The 23,156-nt window shown below is 36.4% G+C and overlaps 1 protein-coding gene across 1 annotated transcript in view; it reads right to left on the bottom strand.

Annotated features, from left to right (window-relative positions):
* LOC138321098 (metabotropic glutamate receptor 6-like) overlaps positions 1 to 23,156 on the bottom strand; it is a 58,626-nt gene that overhangs the window by 24,402 nt on the left and 11,068 nt on the right. Inside the window, exons 2-4 of the mRNA XM_069264559.1 lie at positions 14,459 to 14,613; positions 4,949 to 5,119; positions 366 to 510 (exon numbers count right to left, since the gene is read on the bottom strand). Coding sequence (XP_069120660.1) covers positions 366 to 510; positions 4,949 to 5,119; positions 14,459 to 14,613 — 471 coding nt within the window. The remainder of the gene's footprint in view (positions 1 to 365; positions 511 to 4,948; positions 5,120 to 14,458; positions 14,614 to 23,156) is intronic.

Here is a 23,156-nt window from a genome sequence, read left to right on the forward strand (position 1 = left end):
TACAATCAACATATTTACCATATAATAAACTAAAGGCCTCTTCAGCTAGAGTGTAGCATCCATCGGAAATGAAAAAATATATGAACAAAACTAAGAAGTTTATTAGGAAAAAGTAATTATGCTGTTCGTCGTTGACGATACAAATCTGGTCAGGTCGATATGTTGCCATACATTGGACATAATATTAGATAACTCCTTATCTCTTCTGTGATTCTAAATGAAGCTATTACTCATGTTACTCTGTTGGAAATTGAGCTATGTATACATGAATATACGGGAGACAGCTAATTATTATTTTATCCCATGTGAATTGCCGCGATGAAGGATATCAGCGTCTCGATCACTGTTTGTTGAAAGAAGATTACCTCTAGCGTTTGATTTCTGCTTCAGCCTATCGACGATCGTATCGTAAGATGCCTGTCCAGCTACGCCGGAGTCCTTCAGCAACTTCTCCGTGGTCGCTATACAGATGTCGGCCTGTTTGAGTAGTTTTTCTAGTTCATTAAAACCCTGAAATAAAATGAGGGTAATTTGAAATGTTTAGGCTTCAACTAAGCCATTGTAAACAAACACAATGTCATATCGCTATATATTGGATATTTGCAACATGTCAATACTCAAAACTAATTAATAAGAAATACTGGCGCAAAATACTATCATTACTATATAAGAACCAGGTCTGTTTATCGGTACTGTTAATTTATTCAGCTAAATGATGACAACAGTCATCTGTGAAAAAAGATACATACAATCAGTCACTAACGCAAAATAATAAATTGACATAATTGATAAATCATGTATGTAAATAAATGTCCACGTAAGTACACGTATAATGCTATAGATGAAACGCACATTTCAGTCTATTTTTATGGCGTGACACCAGCACATGGCAGTCTCTAATTATGCGGATACTATCAGTGAGTATTTAATAATGAAACCGGCAGGCTTGTGCCATCTGGAAATTAATTATACAAATAGCCAAAGGGCGATAATCCTCTATCTCTCCCCAAGTCTTTGGGGAAGTGAACGATAACTGAAGAACGAAACAAAGACTGAAAATGTAGATGTCTTTTGCCGTATAATCACTATAATACATAATTAAGTTCATAGTCAGCATGCCAGTTGGGAGGCTGAGACAGACGTGTTGATCGCCGTGGTGTCGGGTCAGTTGCAGTTGGCTCTAGTTCAGAAACGGGTCCGGAAGAGGTATTGGAACCCCTGGGAGTATTTTCCTAGGGAATATCACACATATCCAGAAGTAAATGACGAACTTCTGGGGACTGAATGTATAGGTCTTGGAGGTCAAAGGGAGGTCGGTAGAAAACGGGAGGCCGTTGCACAGGGGCATATTTCCGTAGGAATTTTCTGTTCCAAATTATCATCCGTCCAGAACCATCGACCTGGATAATGTACTGGTCAAATTGTCGAACTCTGCTGGTCTCATACCATTTCTTTGAGTGAGCGTCCATCTAATCTGTATGCGGACATGGTCACCATTAACGAGGGGTGGGAGACGCCTTGTGCACTCTGACCATCTTTCAGTATCTCTCATTTGACCTCCTCTCTGGCGACTAGTCTCCTGCTATGTCTCATTAGGTTGACATTTGCATGGTTGGATAGGGATGAAATCTTGTGGTCGTGGTGAGGTGTATTTCTGTAATGTAGGATTGCACCCTGAAGCATGTCGGTGTCGAGGTCACCGTTGAAAGGCATTTTGTCAGCAAAAGGCGTTTCACGGTTTTTAACCCGATCTCGGCACGACAGTTGTTGTGTGGGAAAGTAACCTAGGACAGGCAATGATGGACTCTCCAATCCTGTAGAAATTGCCACGTTGTTGTTGCATTAAACTCTGGACTCCCATCCGACGCCAATTCATCTGGTATTCCGTATATTGCAAATATCCCTCGAAAACATGTAAGGAGTTCAGTTGTACCTCCGGAAGCCTTTCAACTAATGGTCAGTTAGAGTACCGGGCGCCTTTGTGTGTAAAATAATCTGGACAGATGCACTGAAAAGGGTAGTCAGGCGACTTTAATGGGTATGGCGGAGCATTTGTATTCGATGGTAAAATGTGATTCAAGTGTTAAGTCGAACTGCATTTATTGCACGTGTAATGCCTGACCAGAAGACTGATTTCTCAGTCCTTGCAAGCATCATAGAAACTCCTTGATGGGCAGAGTGTAGGGTTGCAAGAACTTCGTCCTTGCAAGAACTTCGTCCTGAAGGAAGTAAGGAACTACGTTGCGGTACTTGTTGAGAACCATGTCATAAAGCGTTTGCAAATCTAGTAGAAACAGACGGAAAGTACGTAGGTTTAGTGGAAAGGCGTGGCGTGACTCTGGGAGGCCGTCCTCGATTAAGATTAGGAGCTGGGTCATAGATTCATCAATCTCCGTTGCCACACGAACCATATCCCATGTCAATGCTTGTGTGCTCAGCGATGATAGAGAGGATTCCGCTGCAGCTACTTAAGTATCTTCCATGTTATTTGGGGAACTCAAATGTTCGGATCACATTCAGGCCATTTCATAATCTGGGAGATGTAATAAGTCTGCTTCACCAACCACAAGGATATCTAAATATGCTGTGTTTTGCGTCTGGGATGTGCATAACACGGAATCTGTAACGCAGCTCCTTCTCGTCAACTTTCGAAGTCTGGAGTTAGGGATATCATCTAAGGAGCGATTACTAAGGATACGAAGGAGTGGTTTGTAATCGACTGCGATAATAAGGTCCTTGCAGCCAAGGACAAATTACTGTGTCTTGTCTAGTGAGTCTGCGACAGCCGGGGCTTCTCCTGCGATGAGGGCATAGCGAGATTCTGCAGAAGCTGTGAACCTGTTTCCGACCAATTTTACTTTCCAACCGGATCTACAGCAACATGACTGCGAGCCTAGACAACTGCAATGCTTCTGAAAATGCCAGAAGCCAATGCATGATGAAGACCAGTCAGTGGCTAGGCACGTTGTTTTCTTGCAGTCAAATATGCGAACAACTTTTCGATCTTCTGGATGATCTTGGTCTTTGAGGTATTGAGCAACCTTTCGAGTTCATCGGAAAGTGTTCCCTTCTGGAGGAGTTTGCGAAATGGTAGCATCTATTCAGCCAAACTGATCGCGTAAGACACCTGGTTCTGTAGGCCAAACCAGGATCGGATATCTGTGATGTTTGACGGCGTGCGGAAATTCTGGATGACTTTAGGGGGTGATTTCAAAGCCGGCAAAATCCACGGTGTCCTTAGCAAAGACGAATTTCTCCGGATTGAGTGTGATGCCATTCTTGTCGCAAATATCAAGCCATTCTACTGTTTGGAAGAAGTTCTCTTTTCTATTGTGTCGGACTAAAGGTGGATATCATCGACGCATTTTGTCTTTGGACAAAATAGGGAGATATGTGTCCTATAGACACATTTTGAAGACAGGTGTCTATGGTTATTTGAATAGGTGTCTATTGCACTAGGGACACAATGGGTAGACAGGTGTCTATTGAAATATGAATAGGTGTTCATTGTCCTAGGGACACAATAGGGAGACAAATGACTGTTGTCATATGAACAGATGTATATTTTCAAAGGGACGCAAAAGGGAGACAGGTGTCTGCTGTCCTAGGATCATAACAGGAAGACATGTATCTATTGTCACATGAGCATGTGTCTATTGGCATAGTGACACAATAGGGAGATAGGTGTCTGTTGTCCTAGGATCATAACAGGAAGACATGTATCTATTGTCACATGAACATGTGTCTATTGGCATAGTGACACAATAGGGAGATAGGTGTCTGTTGTCCTAGGGACACAATAATGTGCCAGGTGATTATTGTCATATGAAAAATTGTCTATTGTCCTAGGGAAACAATAGGGAGACATGTGTCTGTTGTCCTAGGGTCTCAATAGCAGAAGTGTGTATATTGTCATAGGGACACAGGAGGACAACAGGTATATATTGTCATATGAGGGAGTCTATTGTCCAGGTGACCCAATAGGGAGTCAGATGTTTCTTATCCTAAGGAAATAGTATGGAGAGAAGTGTCTGTTGTCCTAGAAACACAATAAAGGTAGAGGTGTCTATTGTCCTAGGAACACAATAAAGGTAGAGGTGTCTATTGTCCTAGGAACACAATAAAGGTAGTGGTGTCTATTGTCCTAGGAACACAATAAAGGTAGTGGTGTCTATTGTCCTAGGAACACAATAAAGGTAGTGGTGTCTATTGTCATAGAAACACAATAAAGGTAGTGGTGTGGGGAATGACAGACGACCAAGCTTGTAAACTCTGTGGAAGACCAGCCACTTTGGAACATATCCTTTCTTCTTGCTTAGTGGCTCTAGCAGATGGACGGTACACTTTCCTGTAGAGGTTGGTGGTCGTTGTTTCGTTGGGCAGTCTATGTGGAGGGCCCTGCGGATCATTGGCATCACTGGCATAGAGAGAAGAAGATGAATAGGGCGGCTCTGGAATCAATGTGGCTGTGGAAGAAGAGAGAGGAGCAGCGGAGAGGACAACACTAGTAACATTAAGCTTTGTATGAACATTAACCATTAGAACATCAGTGTTGCAATATACTAGCGGACAGCTGTGTGGTTCCGGTCACCCCAGGCGGCGCATCTCCGGAGGTTGAAGTGAACAGCGCCGAAACAACCAAGGAAGGAGGATTCACCTGATGACGGGTCCAAGACGCATCAGTACCATTCAAGATGTATATAGGTAACACCATTATCACTTATTGAGCAATTCGATTGAATTATTGCATGTCTGATATGCTGGTTTAATAACAGTTAAATAAACAGTTATCGATGTAAATGTGTACATAGATCTACATACATGTTCATACGAAATAAAATGTATATACAATTTTTTGATAATATTAAGGGAGAGTGCTAATGCATAGGCTATCGCTCAATGTCCATTAACATCTGCACAATAGCATGTACTGAAAAGAAAAACCAACCTGGATGCCGTAACTTGACTCTTCATACACCACTGACACATACGTCCATTTAAACATGTTGACCAGTTCTACCATAGCCTGGGCTTGGTTGACATCTGAGGGGATCGTCCTCATAAAATAGGGATAGCGGTCACGTACACTCAGTACTGGGCTGGTGGAGAAAAAACTTACCTACAACATATAAATCGCCTACAATAGAAACTATCTGTTTATATAGCAACCAATCCAATCGTGAACAGTTACCACACTTAAAAGATACATAAAAAATCCTGCGTTTCGCCAATCGGATATGAGATACGTGTAAGACAGACACGTCAGGATGCACAGGCGCTCGGGTTGAGTAGGGTATAGTATAGTCATTCTAACCGCGGACGCAGTATCATCGGCACAAATTACAGATGTATGCTTTCGCTGTTACATGTGATGCTTACCTCAAAGTAACTTTCAGAGGAACAAATGAAGACTGTGCACCTGAAATCGGCCTCCTACAGGGTAGGGTTGCAAAATCCGCCCACGCCCCGACTTCTTCAAATTTTGCAATGTGAAAGGTCTAGGTGCATTATTATTTATTACTTTATATGAAGTATATATATTTAGATATTCATAACAATCATTTGTTTATGGCCAAGATCATGTCAGGCCTTTTTTTCACCAAAACATTCTATTGCATTAATTAATGAAACGAAACTAAGAAACTTATAAAGAAATATCCACTGTGAGCTGCAAACATGAACTATCACTTTTTAGTTACATTTTGACATTTAAGAATCGCCGCCATTATATTTAATATATTTTAAAGCGTTGTTTTTTCGATCTGCCATCATGAGTTTACATTAGGAATCGAAATGTTATTTGTAATCTGATGCGACAGGCTAGTTAGATCAGACAGTTCTGGGACGATGAGACTACTATTAGCTTTTAGTCAATCTCGATATAGCTTTGTGTCGGATGACTGTCAGACAGAAAATGATTCTAACGACTACAACTTTATCGAAATAGGCACATGTTTGATGATACTAAGAAACCTTAGGTTTCTTCCTCTCGGGATATCAAAATCTTATCACAGTCCCCTCCCTGGGTAACTGGCTTTGACAATTATGTGAGTCACACGGGGTTTACGATGTTGTTAAAGAAGATGACAGATGTCTAGCGTTGGTAACCATAACAGCATTTCCATCTCACATCATTTTGTTCATTGCAGATTAAAATCATCAGCTTGATCTTGAACACATGATTAATATGCACTTGGCATACAATCCACTTTAACTTTAACTAATATTAATTTCCACTTACACTTCATTTGATGCTTATTTCAGAAGTATTATATTTAATAAAACAAAACACGAGCGTAACTTGCAAATGTTAGCCCAGACTGGTTTATATCTTCCAATTGCACGTGTCATAAAGTTTAATAACGTAAAACGATTAATATTTGATCGTGATTCTTAAAAGGTTTTTTAATCATTCCTGGATAGAAAATTGAGATGTATCTTAACATCGACGATATGCATCAAGTTATCTACTATGATACCCCTCACGAAAATCTTAGAAAACATCACCGAGCGCTGCGGAATAATAAGGTCAGGTTAATCTCGTTTATCCGTTAATCTCTAACTTTTGGGCGCATTGTGCATTTCAAGAATTCGCTGTGAACCTCGTTTCTGATTTGCTAAGATTGGCTTGATCGAATACATTGTAAAATTTCAGGAAACGCCGTTTGTTTGGTATTGCAATAAGATTTTAGTCTTAGCCAAACAATAGTTTTACATATCTTACTTCACAGAAAATTGATTGACTAAAACCAATATCATTGGAAATAAACGTGTGGATGCGAGTAATAGCCTCGCAATCATTGATAAAAAACATGTCCGGTGCATATATCATATATTTCGTGTTCATGACGTATAACATGATGATGCCCTTGTATGTTGATTGTATAATTCATCAAGACGTAGTCTATCCCATTCCCTGACCAATTAGCCTTGAAACCACCAGACAGTATCCAAGTCAAGACCCTTAGAATAAGGTAATGTATCGGTCTCGATGAAGTCTCGTTTCAACATTGATCAAAGAGGTTTTATGATTTTCAAAAAATAATCGTTGCAAGGTAAAATATAGCCAAAATTGACTCCTATTGTTTGTTAAATTTTAAGGAAATTTTTTTAAGAAACTATCCTTTTCGCGGCCATTTTGAAGGCAACAAAACCCCACTTTTTTTACTTCAAACTTATCATTTAGATAGCCTGTTAGACGTCATTTTAGCTATATTAAGTTATTTTTTTATATTAATCTTTACAATGTTCAATGTGATTTAAATATTAGTATTTAAATTAAAAATTATCACATGTTTTTTTTTATTTATTTTCACATTTTAGTGTAGTCTAGTTTATGATACGAGTTGAGAATGTTGCTTGAAAAAAAAATGAAAAATTTGTAACGAGTATCATCAATCTAATATGAAGGCAATCGAATGACATATTCTATTTATCATATGAATAATATTTGCCTTTGTCCTTCTCGTTCAGTGTTTTCTGCTAGATGATCATTCAACCGATCATTTACGATTCGAACCGCATCACTAAAAACTAAAAAGTCGGTCAAATTCTAATGCGCCGGAATAACTCAGGCGAAAAAAACCCACCTTATTTAAATAACAATCTAGTTTTACAATGCACTTCCGTATCAACCGTTTCCAAATATATGATTTATAAATAAAGCGACGGTAATGCAAGGTGCAATGTTGAAATCTATCAATTTGGTTAAGCAAAAGCGACTACACAAGCGACATTTTATAGTGTGACGTTATAGATTAACGTTTGACGCGAAAACACATTCCCCAACAGCATACAAAAAACATCGTTTTTAAAACACCACATTTATGCATTAATTTTTTTTTATTAATTATCTGTTCTTCCAACTGAAGCACAAAATCCCACTATTTATTTTGTATACATATTCTCCCATTTATGATTTGGTATTGAATTGATACTACGGGCCACCAGCGAATTCGTTAGGTTAGCAGACTTAACAGACGGCACTGGACCATTTATAGGAATCAACCAATACCAACGCAGTAAGGCTTTATTGAATGGGAAAATACAGAAAGCATATTATAAATATTGTTTTAGCTTATCGTGTATATGGTCAAAACAGTTAAATCTCCGTTAATTCTCACATAGGGTCAAATAGCTATCTTTGATTTGCAATTGTTCAAAACCAAGCACACTATCATATTATTAAACAATAGTGTGAACCTGCATTTTTAATCTTCTACAGAAGAAAAGCAGACCATATCAACACAATTTTATCTGAGAACCAGAGGGATCTCAGCGCCCACCAAAGATTGATCTATCTGACAACAGAAAAAGGGAACTTTTCCCTGCTTTTCAAACTTCAATTATAAAGATCCGCGTTGGCGGCCTATCGGCCATCTTGTTAAGCAATCGATCCCAAAATCCAATATGCACATCAGTGGCCCAAAAGTGAACTCTTATTTATCTAATCTAAGGTCAGGATTCTTTGTTATGATATTAATTCTCATGTTTTCATTAAGTTGGATATTGTTGACAATCATATGAAATGTGTCTTATGGTTTCAGGCTGTGTTTTCACATAAGAGAGATGTTTATTTTGATATGTATGACACTAAATACATGTAGTTATTAGATAAATGAGATAACTCCTATAGCTTTATTATCAATACATCCTATAAAGTTCATATCATTAATTTAGGTTATAGAACTTTCTAGAATGTTATCATGTGTAAACATACATATTCGTAAACATGTTGATTATAAGTAGGAATCTAGAATGATCTATTTTCAGAAAGTTCTGTGTGTTTATTTGTTAACTGTTTTTATTTAGATATTTCTAGATGTAGAAGGTTCTCCAATATTCTTGAATTAGGGTTAAGCTATATATACTCCAGCTGTCCAAGGCTAATCAGAACTGTAATGAGACCTATAATTAGACATATCAAGAACTGTACAGCGCCATATTAGATTCTATTGGGAGAGCTATTGTGACTTTATCTGTGGAGTGTTACAACGCAATGTGTGGATTTATTCATATTGCCAGGAACTTTACAAATTATCTGTGGACATTCATTTTCCTCGTGGAGTTGTGAACATTGTTAATTAGGAACCTGGAAGGATTATGGATTGTACCAGGACATTCACATACAGATCAGTAACATTTTAAATTCTCGTATTACTCTTGAAACCATCTCTGTATCATATTGTATGTATAAATAAATTGTGTTTTGAATTTAGCTCATTTCTGTTATTATTTCTTGTAACAATTTTTTCCATAATCTTTCTTCATCCAAGTTGAAAGATAATTTCAATTTCCTGTGGGTTTCTCATTAGTATTTTGCAAATATCTTTATTACCTTTGTTGTTTTTCAGGATCGGTTTGAGATGAGCATGTTTGGTAAAAATATTCAACATCAAAAGCTGGCTTATTTTTTTGATAATTCATGATCGGAGTTTTTTCAATCCTGGGTAAAAATTTGGAGGAGTGTCAATTTGGGCCCTCTTGTGGCCATAAACGATAATCATTATTTTTTGTTTACAGATACCCAGGATTTATGACATCATGATATGACATATGATTAAGGTCAGGTCGGAGTCCCATGTGAGTTATGGGGGGTTAAACAGAATGGGCAATTAATGGTTTTGTCCAGTTTTGTTGGAACCAAATGATATTTTTAAATAATTTTACATTTATAATAACGCATTTATAACAAAACCGTTGAAGAAATTTCAATGAAATTTTGCAAAAACCTTCTAAGGCATAAGGCCAATCAAAATTGAGAATTATTGACCCCCACCCTCCAGGGGGCTGTGGGAGAGGCCAAAAGGGGTGATATTGGCTAAAATTTCAAAAATCTTCTTCTCCACTCACAGATGTGGTAGACACAAATACTCTTCATAGATGGAAAGGTCTCAAGGCCCTCTACAAAGATATATGACCCTGGGGTCTCTCGTTTCCCCCTGGGGAGGGGGTTAAGTTTACTATAGATAATATCGTGAAAACCCATGTTTTAGCATTATTTGGTCGTTTATATTAGGAAATAAGTCAAATATCCCTATGAAATGGACATTGAATCCTATTAACAGATTTTCCATAATTGACCCCCAGGGGCCTTAGGGGCAGAGCCAAAAGGGGTCAAATAGGCCGAAACTTTCTGGAACTGGTATACAATCAAATACTCTTCATAGATGGAAAGAACTTAAAGTCCTTTACAAAAAAATGAATTATATGACCCTGGGGTCTCGCGTTTTCCCCTGGAGAGGGGGGTCAAGTTTATTATAGTTTATATTGGAAAAACACAATTATGAACATTATTTGCTTATTTTTTCATAGGAAATTAGTCAAACTGGGTTAGAATTATTAGCGTGAAATAGCATTTTAACACCATATCAATATTGGTCCTGGCAGTGATAAATGCAAGGATATTATTTGGCATTCGTCTCCAAAAGGAGGCTTCATTGAAAAGATGGCCGCACTAATATTGCATAACCACGTTCATGCCCGGCCGTCAACCGCATCTCAGGAAATTTGACGTGGATTCAGGGAAAGATATTCCATCTATTGTAAATAATCAAAAAAATGTCAGGAAAATTGGTTCGATGTAATCCTGAACGACTCTAACAACATCAGGAGACTCCACTTAAGGAAGGACTTCGAGTTAGTTCATAGCAAGGTTTTACCGCAAAAACGTGGATGTCTACATCGCCTGACATGAACTCTTGTGGCACGTCTAACAAACAAGTCCTCAAGAAGATAGTCATTAGTACCTCTATGGCATTTATTTTACAAAATAAAGCTGAGTCTACGTAGAACTCCAAATCTCAGGACTTTAAGATGACAATGGCAAGACAGATGATGTGTTGAATTGAGAACAGAGATAAAGTGCTATGCTAGCAGTGAAGTATATGCAAAATAAATCCACCTAAAACACATAACCATCGTCAGTAAAACATGCATACGGCACCAAGGACTGGGCGAAAATAGATTGCAGCGCTGGAGAACAGAAGAACCGTAAGCCTTCAAAATAAGTGCAAATAATGGAGATGATAGAGAGTATAAACAATATTGGGACCACATAGACAGCAAACTAGCTTAGTCAGATATTGGTCATCCGGAACCTTGCCTATGAAAAAAAGTGGGACCGATAGTGTAAGCTGCTGATTGTGCCACCAAGAACTCTTGCGCACTCTACTAACCAAGCTCATTAACAAAAGTATAGCGGTTGCCCTGAGAAAGTAAATTGGCAGAGATCTTGAAAAAAGAAGAAGCCCTAGCCACTAAAAGAAAATAGTTTCATCAACTTTGTTAAAGAAAAATAGGGATGACAGAAGTGAGTATGATATGAAGAAGGACATTTCTAAGGAATTTCACTGTGAGGAAAGATTTGAAAGGAGGAGAAAAAAAAGCCTCGGGTTGACCAGCCATAATCTTTCACTCGGGTTGAGATATCCCTGTCCATTTGACAGACCCATGTAAGATTATTTTTCTCACATATTAAAAAAAAGATAATATTAGGCATCATTTTTATAGTGTTGACAACTATTGGAATCCTCGACAATAATCTACGCATGTATCAATGGGGTCATTATCAAGCGCCTTTGTCTTTCCCTACCCCGGTAAAGACAGAGTTATGTTATCCCTAACAACCGCGGAATAACCCTGTCAGGTATGGGAAAAATATTAAGGTTTGGTAGAAGATACCAAAAGCCTAGAATGTAGAAATTGGTGTTCCCGTTTCCTGCACGTTCCAGCATTGGAAGTTAGTGACAAGATATCAACTGTGAATTTACTGTCAAAAAACAGGCGAGAAGGCGCCCTATTGATCGCAGTAGAAGTAACAACGTATGAGTTGGGTGTTATTTGCAAACAGGCAGTGATTTGGTTAATCGCTGTTGACCTGGAACTTTGAAGATGTTCTAGTTGAGGAGTTGATAAAGCCCATGAAAGATGATCCTTCGATGGCACATGAAGAGTTATAACCCAGGAGTTTATTCCAATATAATTCAAGGCATGTCATATCTATCAACGTTTTAAAGGCGTTAGCTTGACTTTTTGCTTGATCCCTACAGAGTGAAATGCAGAAACAACTTGAATTTAAACGTCCATCTTGGATTTCAAAATGGCGGTCATGTTGAAATTAAAATAAGAATCAAATTATTTTTGTTTCAAACGCTACAAAAGTATAAGCACTTTCTCTATATTTGCTTAAAGTCATCTTAGCCAATAAGATGCATTGTATATAAAAATATAGCTCGCAAATTTGGCGACCATCTTGAAATACAAACTGATGGTCCTTCTACTTGAAGTTTAACACTACCATAATGTTCCTGTAACCTTATGTCCCAAAGAAGCCATATGCAAAGTTCCATGCTTTCTTCAAACTTTGAACGATTTTGCCAAAAAATCGACCTTAGCCGCTCCACTTATGTGAAATGTTCAAACTCGCTAACTGTTCGCCATTACACATAGTGGTCGAATATGTTCTATGCCGAATCCTGACCCTTGCCAGTGTAGTTTTATGTTTTTTTAGTCCATCTGTAACAGGAGAGGAGAAAATGTAGCGGCCAGACCGGGATTCGAACCCGGGACCCTCCGAATACTAGCCGAGTGCTCTACCGACTGAGCTACCTGGTCACCGATGATCGACCCAGTCCAATCCCGCTACACTCCTCCCTCCTTTCTCGAAGTCTTCGCCCCCGAAGACATACGAGACCCTTCCAAACACCACCACCGTGGGTTATTTAGTTGGGCGCCAATTCTGTAACAGGAGAGGAGAAAATGTAGCGGCCAGACCGGGATTCGAACCCGGGACCCTCCGAATACTAGCCGAGTGCTCTACCGACTGAGCTACCTGGTCACCGATGATCGACCCAGTCCAATCCCGCTACACAAGTAACTACTGAAATCGCTCTGACAGTAGTGTGTTTACCTTATTAGATGCATGTTCTTGTCTTAAGATAATTTCATCAACCCCTCAGTGGTTATGTATCGCATTTGTTTAACGTGCGTGACTTTGGCTCGGGTATGGGTACAGCGTACATGCTGTACCTGCTAAATAGTATTGATCAACGATTTGGAATTTCAACGGTTTCAATCAATATACTTAGCAATGTCGTGAAATTTGTCAATACTTCTTGTTATATGTTTCATAAGGAATGTAGAACATTATATTTATGTCATATTTTGCTTCGTAGTTATGTAACAGAATTAGCCTCACTGAATTGTCTCTTTCAATTTAAAAATATAATAGGTTGAAATGTAAACATAAGGAATGGTTTTTATTTTTTGTTGTTTACTGGGGTATAAACTGTATTTGTTGGACAGATATTTCAACATGACTCTCTAACGCGCGTTATTTAAAATATCTGTCCAAGAAATGCAGTTTACTCATCAGTAAACAACAAAAAATAAATATTATTCCTTCAATAAAGTAAAGTTGGTATATGGAGTTGTGAATGTGTAAATCTCGTTTTTCATGTTTTGTGATTGTTTCCCGCTTTTATGGTTACATTTAAAATATCTGTCCAAGAAGTGATTAACGAGAGTATTTTAAACTAAAGTGCCGATTTTGGCACATTTGACCCAAAATATCTCAGCATTTAAATTTTTCCCAAATGTATTAAGAAGAAGATCGAGAAATATATTAGCTTTCTGAATTAAGTTTAAAGCCCGACGTTTTATAGTTAATCAATAACAAGAATACTCAACTTTTTAATCAAATTTAGACGTCAATAAGGATTTGCTAATGAAAAGCCTTACAGTGTCCTATACCTCGGTTAGTGATCTCGGTGGTACGGTCGCGATTTCCTTCTTTTCAATATGTGGTTTATAAAACTGACAAAATTGAGCCCCGTCATCCAAGTAAATGATAAGAAAAAACTTTGAGTGGCCGCACTAATTCATTTTGTACGCTCCGTAGATGATATACTGGTTTGGGCGAATGGCGTGTCTGACGGGGAAGCTTTGATAGAGTTGTCAGGAAAATAGTCAACCCTATGTCGCAGGAATATCAATTTTATATGATCGATACATCTTTGTTATAACGCCTCAATATCTAGAGCAACAATACCAGCGGACGGGATTGAGTTTAGCATGGACTACGTAGAGCCGGGACATGTTAGTATATCTTAGTTCAGATAAATCTAAAACTGCTGTCCCATAAAACAGGCACTACTATCTTCAATGCTGAAAACAAGATGACGCAGGTATTTTTCCTTAAGTTAATTGGAATCTGATGCTTAATAATAACTTACAATATATTCGTTTTGTATTATTGTATTAACAGCCTGTTCATTAATTGATGTTTATTAATTAACAGCCATTTCATGGACGTTTTAGCAGTCTGATGGTGATTGATACTTACAACAATGTATACGTAAACATTGCGAATGATGTCGATAATAAAGCCAACAAAACCATACAAACATTTTTGTATTATTTGTTTGTATCGGTTATCTACATCTGAAATATATCTTACCTGAGGAATCTTGAAAAGTTTCAGAAGTGTCGCAACTTGGATTGATGTAACGCTAGAAGGCGCCCCTAAGACTCCTGGTATGACCTTCAAATGTAGCTCAAGGTTAGAATGGTTGGTACATTTATTTTCGTATCCTCCTATATTGGCTATGGACCCTGAAACGAACAGATATAATCGTAAAAGAAGTCACAAAGTCCCACAGGGATCTACGAAATCAGGGAAGGAAAATGTTTCATTAATGCCCAACGAGGCAAATATGATACAAGCGTTGTCATTGACAAGAAACACGGTAATCTCGAACCATTTGGGAGGCGTATACGATGTGCACTGACCACGGCTTTGATATAAACAGGGCTATTTTTTATCTGTGTAATTAGCTGAATCGATAAATGATTACTTTTTCTTACAGAGTGCGGTACCGAGCTCACACACGAACTAATCGAACTGATCCCAGACCGAATACCTGTTCTAATGTCTTATTTAAGAATGGAAACGTTACCACCAATATCTAACCAATGGTTCTATCAGCAATTATGATTATAGATGTGTCTGTAAATCAATCAAAGACTTTTGAATTGTTGAATATACGTGTATGTAAAGAAGTAAATATTTACATTTCTACTACACAACACCTAATTGAATCTAATGAGCAAAATGTATGTAATAAAATATGAATTACATTTTGACGTTTTTCTGTTATCAACTGGGTACTGATATATTTCTGTATTTACACCTATGCTTCAAGCATATCAATTTATACTTAAACTTATATTATAATTAGGTATTATAATGAAACTACTCATGAAGGATATTTACAAGGAAGATGTTTTCCTATTATAATTAGGTATTATAATGAAACTACTCATGAAGGATAATGAAGGATATATTTACAAGGAAATATGTTTTCCATCTATAATAGTATAAATGATCCTGTTATCAATACAGTGATGTTGATGGATGTGTGTTACAGTGTTTCGAATAGACAAGAATTGCTGAAATGTCTGACAAAGACTGTTCAGTTATATTAGCTTACTACAGGTGAGAGTCATGAAATCATAAAGAAAAGACCAATAGATAAACTCAATATTTACCTTAATATATCATTGGCCACCGAAGGCCCTAACATACAGTGGTGTTTGTTGGAGTTTATTAGTGATCTATAAGATGAAAGAGATTTTAAGAAAAAAAAATTATTAATAGCAAACGACAACCTAAAAACCTCAAAGGACCATTGTGCTTTCAAAATTTCAAAGGACAGAACAGAACCCATGTGTGTCTAAATATGATAAACCAAGATGTGGCACATGTAAAATTAATTTTGAAGGTGAAAGTATTGCAATTTCAGAATAAAATCAAACTTGAATTGGCGATCAAAAAATGTTACAAATATACAAGAATTTTTATTTAACATCGCATATTGAGTAACAAAGCAACATTAGCTATGTAGAGCTATTATTGCGACAAACAAAGTAAGAATAGAAATTTCAAAAAAACCATAACAAACTAGATTTTATCGCGATCAGACCAAGGGATTCCACCCCGGTTATGATATCAGTGATATATTAATGAACATAGGATCACTTTAATACAATTTCCCTTCGCTTTAATTCGGCTTAATGAACAAAGGGAAAAAGTATTTGAAGCCTTTTACCAAACTAAAGTTGTGTCCAGAACGTGAGGTTAGGTTGGGGAACTCGCTCTACATGTCTTGATTCTTCACAACACAAAAGCACATCTGTTTGGTTTCCATGTTATTGGACCAAGGGGCATAAATCCCAAAATCAGTTTTCTAGAATTAAGAAGTCTTTTAAATATGTTTTAGCCTATTTGACCCCTGTGACCTTGAATAAAGGTCAAAGTCATTCATTTGCACCAACTTGGTAGCCCTTCACTATAGCGTGCCACAGGCCCAGTATCAGGTCTCTATGCGTCTTGGTTATTACGAGGAAGTTGTATAAAGGTTTGAGCTTATTTGACCCCAGTGACTTTGAATGAGGGTCAATGTCATTTATTTGAATAATCTTGATTGGCCTGCAACCCCGCATGCCGCTGGTACCACAGGTAAAATAACGGGTCTCTAGGACTCTTGGTTATCAAATTGAAGTTGTTTGAAGAAATTGAAGATTTTAAGCTTTTTGACCCCTATTACCTTGAATAAATGTCAAGGTCAATTGATAGCATTAGTTCTGTAGACATTTGTCCATGCTATGTCTCTGCAAAAATTCAAACATTTATGTTAAGTATTAAAAGCGCTGAAACCTTGTACATCTTTGGCGGGAAAACGACAAAATCGCCTTTTTTTCAAAAAAGCTACATCTCCGCCATCTTGGATCACATGACCTTGAAACTTGTCATTATATATTCCTGAGGACATGCCCTTTCATATCAAACTTTCAAAATTTTTCTGTGGTAAATTTCGTTTTTGGCATTTGTTTGACCCCGTAGCGAACTCTTGATCTTGACATAATCTCTGATAACGGTTATGAAGTTATGAATTTTGAACTTCGAAGTAGTTGAAAACCTACTGATTGTAGTTGTTAATGTTATACCGTCTTTGACCTCGAACTTAAATATTATCATACAAAATCGAATGTACATTGCAAGAACTCGTGTGCGTATATAATGTGTCAAAATTTGACCGTCGTACCGTGTTCCGTTCGTGAGAAAAGTGTTAAGAAGGATTGTGGAAATGGTAAAAATTATAATAATAAGAAATAAAACAGAACAAAAACAATATGGAAATCCCTAATTATATACAATGCACGTGCGGATAAGTAAAACAAGCACGTATAGCAAGACAATGTTTAAAGACAAAATATGGAACTAAAATAAAGCAGCACATATTATGAGTATCACAGAAATAGAATTTTAGGTTAACAACGAATACTCTTACATGTATATCACACATGTATTGATAAACAAAACATATAAAACACTTAGAGAGTGTATTGTACATATAAAGCAAAGTGTAAAATGACAGGATACACACTAGTAGAGTGTGAACTAAAGGGTATCGATACACTATGTAGTCAGTTTTCTGTAAATATTAAAGCTAGAAAGTAGTGAATAAAATACGCTGTATGATATTAAAACTGATATATTCAAATTAATCAGATAAAAGATAATAAAATCATAAATTGTGAAGCACATGATATAATAGCAAAATAAAATCTAGATTTGATCGCGATCAAAACATGATATTTCCACTTAGGTAATGATATTATTGATATGCTAGATTTGATCGCTTTCAAAACACGGGATTTCTACCCAAGTACATGTAATAATGATATATTAAGTAATTTTATCAAAAAGACGATCACTTTCCCACACTTTCCCATGGTTTTTTTTTTTTTTTTTTTTTTTTTTTTTTTTACTGTCAGTCGAATGAATGATTAACGAGCGAACGAACAACAGAAAAAAAGAATAACATACAATCGAAATAAAGAACGATCGGACTTAAAAATAATTATACATTGTATTCAGCTCCACATTACTATCCACGTATCCTTCCTTCGGTCTACTAATCTGTCTGAGCATGCGTCCAAGGTCTCGTAATTAAATGATCCAATCAGCGAGAGTCTTGTGAGAAAAACAAGTTCCCTATTTTGATGGGATTTGAATTGAAAAGTTTTGGAAAGGTGTAGTGATATTGTCATACATGTATCTTATTTTTTCAAACTAACAGAAAACACTGATTTTGTTATATTGAGATTTACGTCCTATCAGATACACACATGTGCGTTTGGACAATAAAAGGACCACAGAGAAAAACGAAAAATAGATCTGTGGAAATCCCTTTTTTGGGGCTTAAGATTTCAAAGCGTGGTGAAGTTTTCAGAGCCTGCTGATTAGGTATACTAATGGTGCGTCAGTTTCAAACTTTAATACTTGTAGATGTAAAATTTGCAAAGGAATTTTGAAATTCGTTTAAGTCTGTTTCTGACAGGGAATCTCGATATTCTAATTTGGCTATAAAAAGCACATATTGTGTCGCATAGGTTCAAAACCCCGGTGCCTGTAATTTACACGCGGCCTTGTTCCCTTTTATAGTAGTAAATGAAGAGAAAGAGCGATAACGAGTTATCGTTCTTGAACGAAATGTTAACACGCCTACTTTAACCTACCAACACGCTTATAAGCGCGATTCGGGTAATAAGGAAACGGTATGAACAAATTTGCTGAAATTTTGCATGCTGATTAATCAAACGCTCAAAGTTGGCAAACTGAGATTCTACACATTGAGGTTTTAATATTTTTATAAGTTGATTTTTGTTTTCTAACAAAACAGTGTCTGAGAATGTAATTGATATAACATTAGAATGGTCACCTGCACAATCATATATTACATTCTGAGTGGTTCGTCACTAAATGAATCAACCAACTGACCAAAACAGACATTTGTTTACGAAAACACTATGAATACAACGATTCCCGTGCATCGATCAGCTGATTTCAAACGTCACGCCAGTTTCATATCAATAAAAAATAGTCCCCCACAATATTTTAATGTATAACATTTAATGTGTTGTTTCTTGATGTAGAATCAACTAAGGTTTACTATGATAAGTCAAATTTTATTTTAACTATATTTCTTGTTTATCGTTTGTCATTTGCAAGAAAAGGTCGACCGGAAGGAGGAATCTTGAAAACGTGACGTTGTGGAACGACTTTGTCATCAAGCTATTCCATTAATTTCGTTTCTAGTTGTATATGGGTGTCAAAGTTTTGAATATAATATAATAACATTTCAATAATTTTTATTTTCATGAATTATTCTAATGTAAATATATGGATTGTATGTATTTCTTCCATTTTTCATGGCGGCAATGAATAGCAAAAGCTATCTACATATCTTCCAAGGAGCGCTAACGCGCTCCACGGAATATGTAAATAGCTTCTGCTATTCACAGCCGCTATGAAAATTAAAATAATAAATTCAATTCCTATGTATGTGCTTACTGACATTCAAATTACGTAAATAATCTGTTTTGTTTGTTGCCTATGAACAGTCATGTGTATTCTAAGTTCATTACTAGTTTGACCGATGTAAAATTACCACAACGAGAACAAATTATAGCATATATCACACACTTCGATTTACAATTCATTTTTGCCTTTACAGTAAAATGCAAGCCATTTTTAAACACAAATTTGTAGTACAATGTACCTTAAATAATAATTGGATATGTATCGCACCTAGGTGTCTTACATTTCGACACCACGGGGTCAGCATTAGAGCCTTTTCTCTAAACGTGCCCGAAAGTTTGGTTTGAATACGATTTTTTCACATTTAAAAGTGACATTTCCTGGTTCTATTTTGAGGAATCTGCATATGCCTATTCAGGCCCGTTCGGTAAGCTAATTTCATGATGATCCATCAGCTGTGGGCTTTCGTCCAATTTCATTTAGCACTTCTTATATCTTTCACGCATCCGGATTACACAATTATATAAAGCATGTAAATGTAATTGCACTAACGATAGCCGCACAATTCTAGATCTGTGTCCTAACGATATCCCCCTTCTCTCAAGTTCTCTATACTGTACAAGTTGTGTCTGCTTGAAAAGCAAGCTCTGTTCTAAACGAGTTTAAAATGGCTTACAATCATTTTGGAATATCGATATATGCTAGAAAAGGGGATTTAGGGGTAATTTGCATTTCCACGTAGAAGGCCTAAAGATAACCACGTTTGATCTACGAGCGTACGATGTTTGTCCTTGAATGTTTGGAAAAAAACGGCATATTCTGTAAGAAATCCATTAACAGTCGGTGAATTCCGAATAAATTTAAAGTACTTTAGATGGCATTGATAAGTGATATAAGTTGATTGATAAAGATGTAAACAGACGTAAACTTACCGCGAGGCAGGAATCACGGCATCCATAACATTGTTCTCTTAGTAACATTTGTGACGTACATTCCCTATCGTGATATAGGTAGGTGAAATTCTTACAAGTGGTTTTGTGCCTAATTTCAGAACATTAAGGTAGAATTTAGTACCAGCACAGAGATTTTCCTCACATTATCGGCTTTCTATATATACAAAGTATATATGCGAGCGTACGATGTTTGTCCTTGAATATATACATGTATATATATATATATATTAATCCCCAGTGAGTGAAGTACTTCAAACATGAATACTCAATAATTTGATCGGTTAGACCCTTGAAAATGTATCGGTGTTACACCATGTTCCGATACAGAAGGTGAAACATTGCTCCCTATCTCGCATGGGACCATTTTGTCCACCGTACACAATTTCAATTATCACCGAAGTTCCCAGAATATTGGCTATTTGACGATTGATGGCGATTCACACTAGCAATTTTGGTCGTTAATTAGTAATGATGAATTTTGGCTTTACTCTGAACTTGAGTTTATTGAATTAGTTGACCAACGTGATCATTGGAGAGGAAACCGTTTGCGAATCCCTGCGCCTATTGATCATATGAGCATTTGCTACATCGCACCTCATTTTTGGCCAAATTCAATGCTGAACTAATATTTAGCTCATACAGCAGAATGATTTATACGCTTCCATTATTCCTTCAGATTGGTTTATGTAAATACAGTAAGCAAGGGTACATTTTACAGCAAAGATTCTCTGTCCAGCAATTACAAAATTAAAGTAAGTTTTGGTGGCCATGAACAGATTAATGAGATTGCTTTCTCATGTTTGGTTACATTCTGATTTCATTGAGCGATTGACCGTGTACTTTATCAATCGAAGCCTTAAAACACCCATGGACAGTCCGCTACGTTAACAAGGGGATCTTGATTCTGGATAAATATACAGTTTAATTGTGGATGGACCTTTTTACGCTGATTACTTACTGGATTGCTTCGTGGTTCCGTGACCTCCGGTTGTCAAGGTTGTAACTGGATGTGTTTCCAAACTACCAACAGTTGTACCGGTTATACAGTCAGATAAAGGAACTGTGTGTATGTCTTTGATATTTACATTTAAGAACAATAAGCATATCAAAAGAGTTTTCAGGGTTTGATCGAAAATATTTTTATTTCAATGTGTAGGTAAATTTTTTATAATACTTGAATGGATAATAAAGTACATTGTATTCCCTTAACACACATAAAATTGAAGTTATTTACAGAGTATAGGCTGATTACAGACCACATTTGATCCTGTTTCATCTGTTTGACGAATCTTGTCGATAAACGACGCTTTGTCCCCTTTGTGGAGGAGTCTCCACATAAATGGTATAGCGATTATACCATGGCTAAAGACTTTATTAATAAAGACTTTCTCTGGTGAGGATTCAACCTTGCTCAACAACCTTGTTGATGTTTTTTTTTTTTTTTTTTTTTTTTTGGGGGGGAGGGGGGACGTTGTGTGAGTGGGTTTTTATTTTAAAGTAAATTGTTATATTAAATCATATGTCCAAAAATGGATTTCTATTGTTTGTAAATCTTTTCAATTTATTTAAAGAAATTACTTATTATGCAACCATTTTGAAAATGCGTTTTTTAAAGGCCTAATATACGTAACTTTTCATTGTTTTTTAATATCAAATATATTCATTGATCGAACATTGTATCCATGACCTAGGATAAAGATGAAAGACGTGTATTATGTCATTATTTCATGCAGATAAACCTGTGATATGGAACGGTCAAAAATCGTCTAGTAAACATACCTTCCATCTTGACACAGCCGCAATGGCAAAACCGACAATTACCGAAGCATTTCGTATATAGGTTAACAGGGACAAACTTCTAACTAACAGTATACGTATGAACTCTACGATAGAGGCAAACGGACTTATTTTTCATCTTATTTTTTTTTTGATAAACGGGCTCTACATATCAGTGACGCATATCTTACCTTAAAGAGAAATAATTGATACTATGATGTAGTATGTTTACATTGATCATATTTTAATATCAATTTATAATTACTATTTATTAGCCTATTTGTATTTACTTGTTTATGTGTTTGTGCCCAAACTAGTACTGTGGAGAGTGAGTTTTGTAGGAGTGTGTACATCTAGTTTATTTAGTGTTACAGGTTACAGCCAGTGTGTGAGTTACCTGTCATGTATTTGTTATGTAAGTCTATATGTGTGTTTATTGTTTGTGCTGTCCAAAGTCCAGTAAAACTGTTCCGTCAACATTCTTGTTACCTACATATAATAATAGTTGCGATTTCATTGGCTAGTTCGTTATGGCGGTAAATGTGTGTTGGTCAGTTTGTAGTGTCTTTGTGTCAGTTGTGTATGAGACCTCAGAGCGAAATGTCCATATTGTGCAAGGAATTCAAGGTCTCATTTTATTTAAGTTATTTTCCTTTTATAGTTATCTGGTATTTGTATTTCTAAGTTTTATATTTGCTAGTTGGTAATTTGTGTGTAGAAATGTATGTGCTATTTCTATTTGGTACATTTGAAATATCTTTGGTTTGGTATATATATTTCAAATTAGGTTTATAGATGTAACGTTACCTTTCCTATGTTTGTACAGTTTATGGATTGGATGTTATTTCCGTAGTTACTTCTTTAAGTAATATATTCTATAATCTATTATATTTTTGGAGCAGAGTGATAGTTATATTTTATTGAGTATTTACATATTTATACTTGCATAGATTCTATTTCTATTTGTTAAAGTTCGGTAACTTAGATTAGGTTATTGTGAATTAATTATTAGTCATATATCTATAATTGTGGTTATTCGTATG

The sequence above is a fragment of the Argopecten irradians genome, chromosome 1 (assembly GCF_041381155.1).
Source record: "Argopecten irradians isolate NY chromosome 1, Ai_NY, whole genome shotgun sequence".
Taxonomy (NCBI): Eukaryota; Metazoa; Mollusca; class Bivalvia; order Pectinida; family Pectinidae; genus Argopecten; species Argopecten irradians.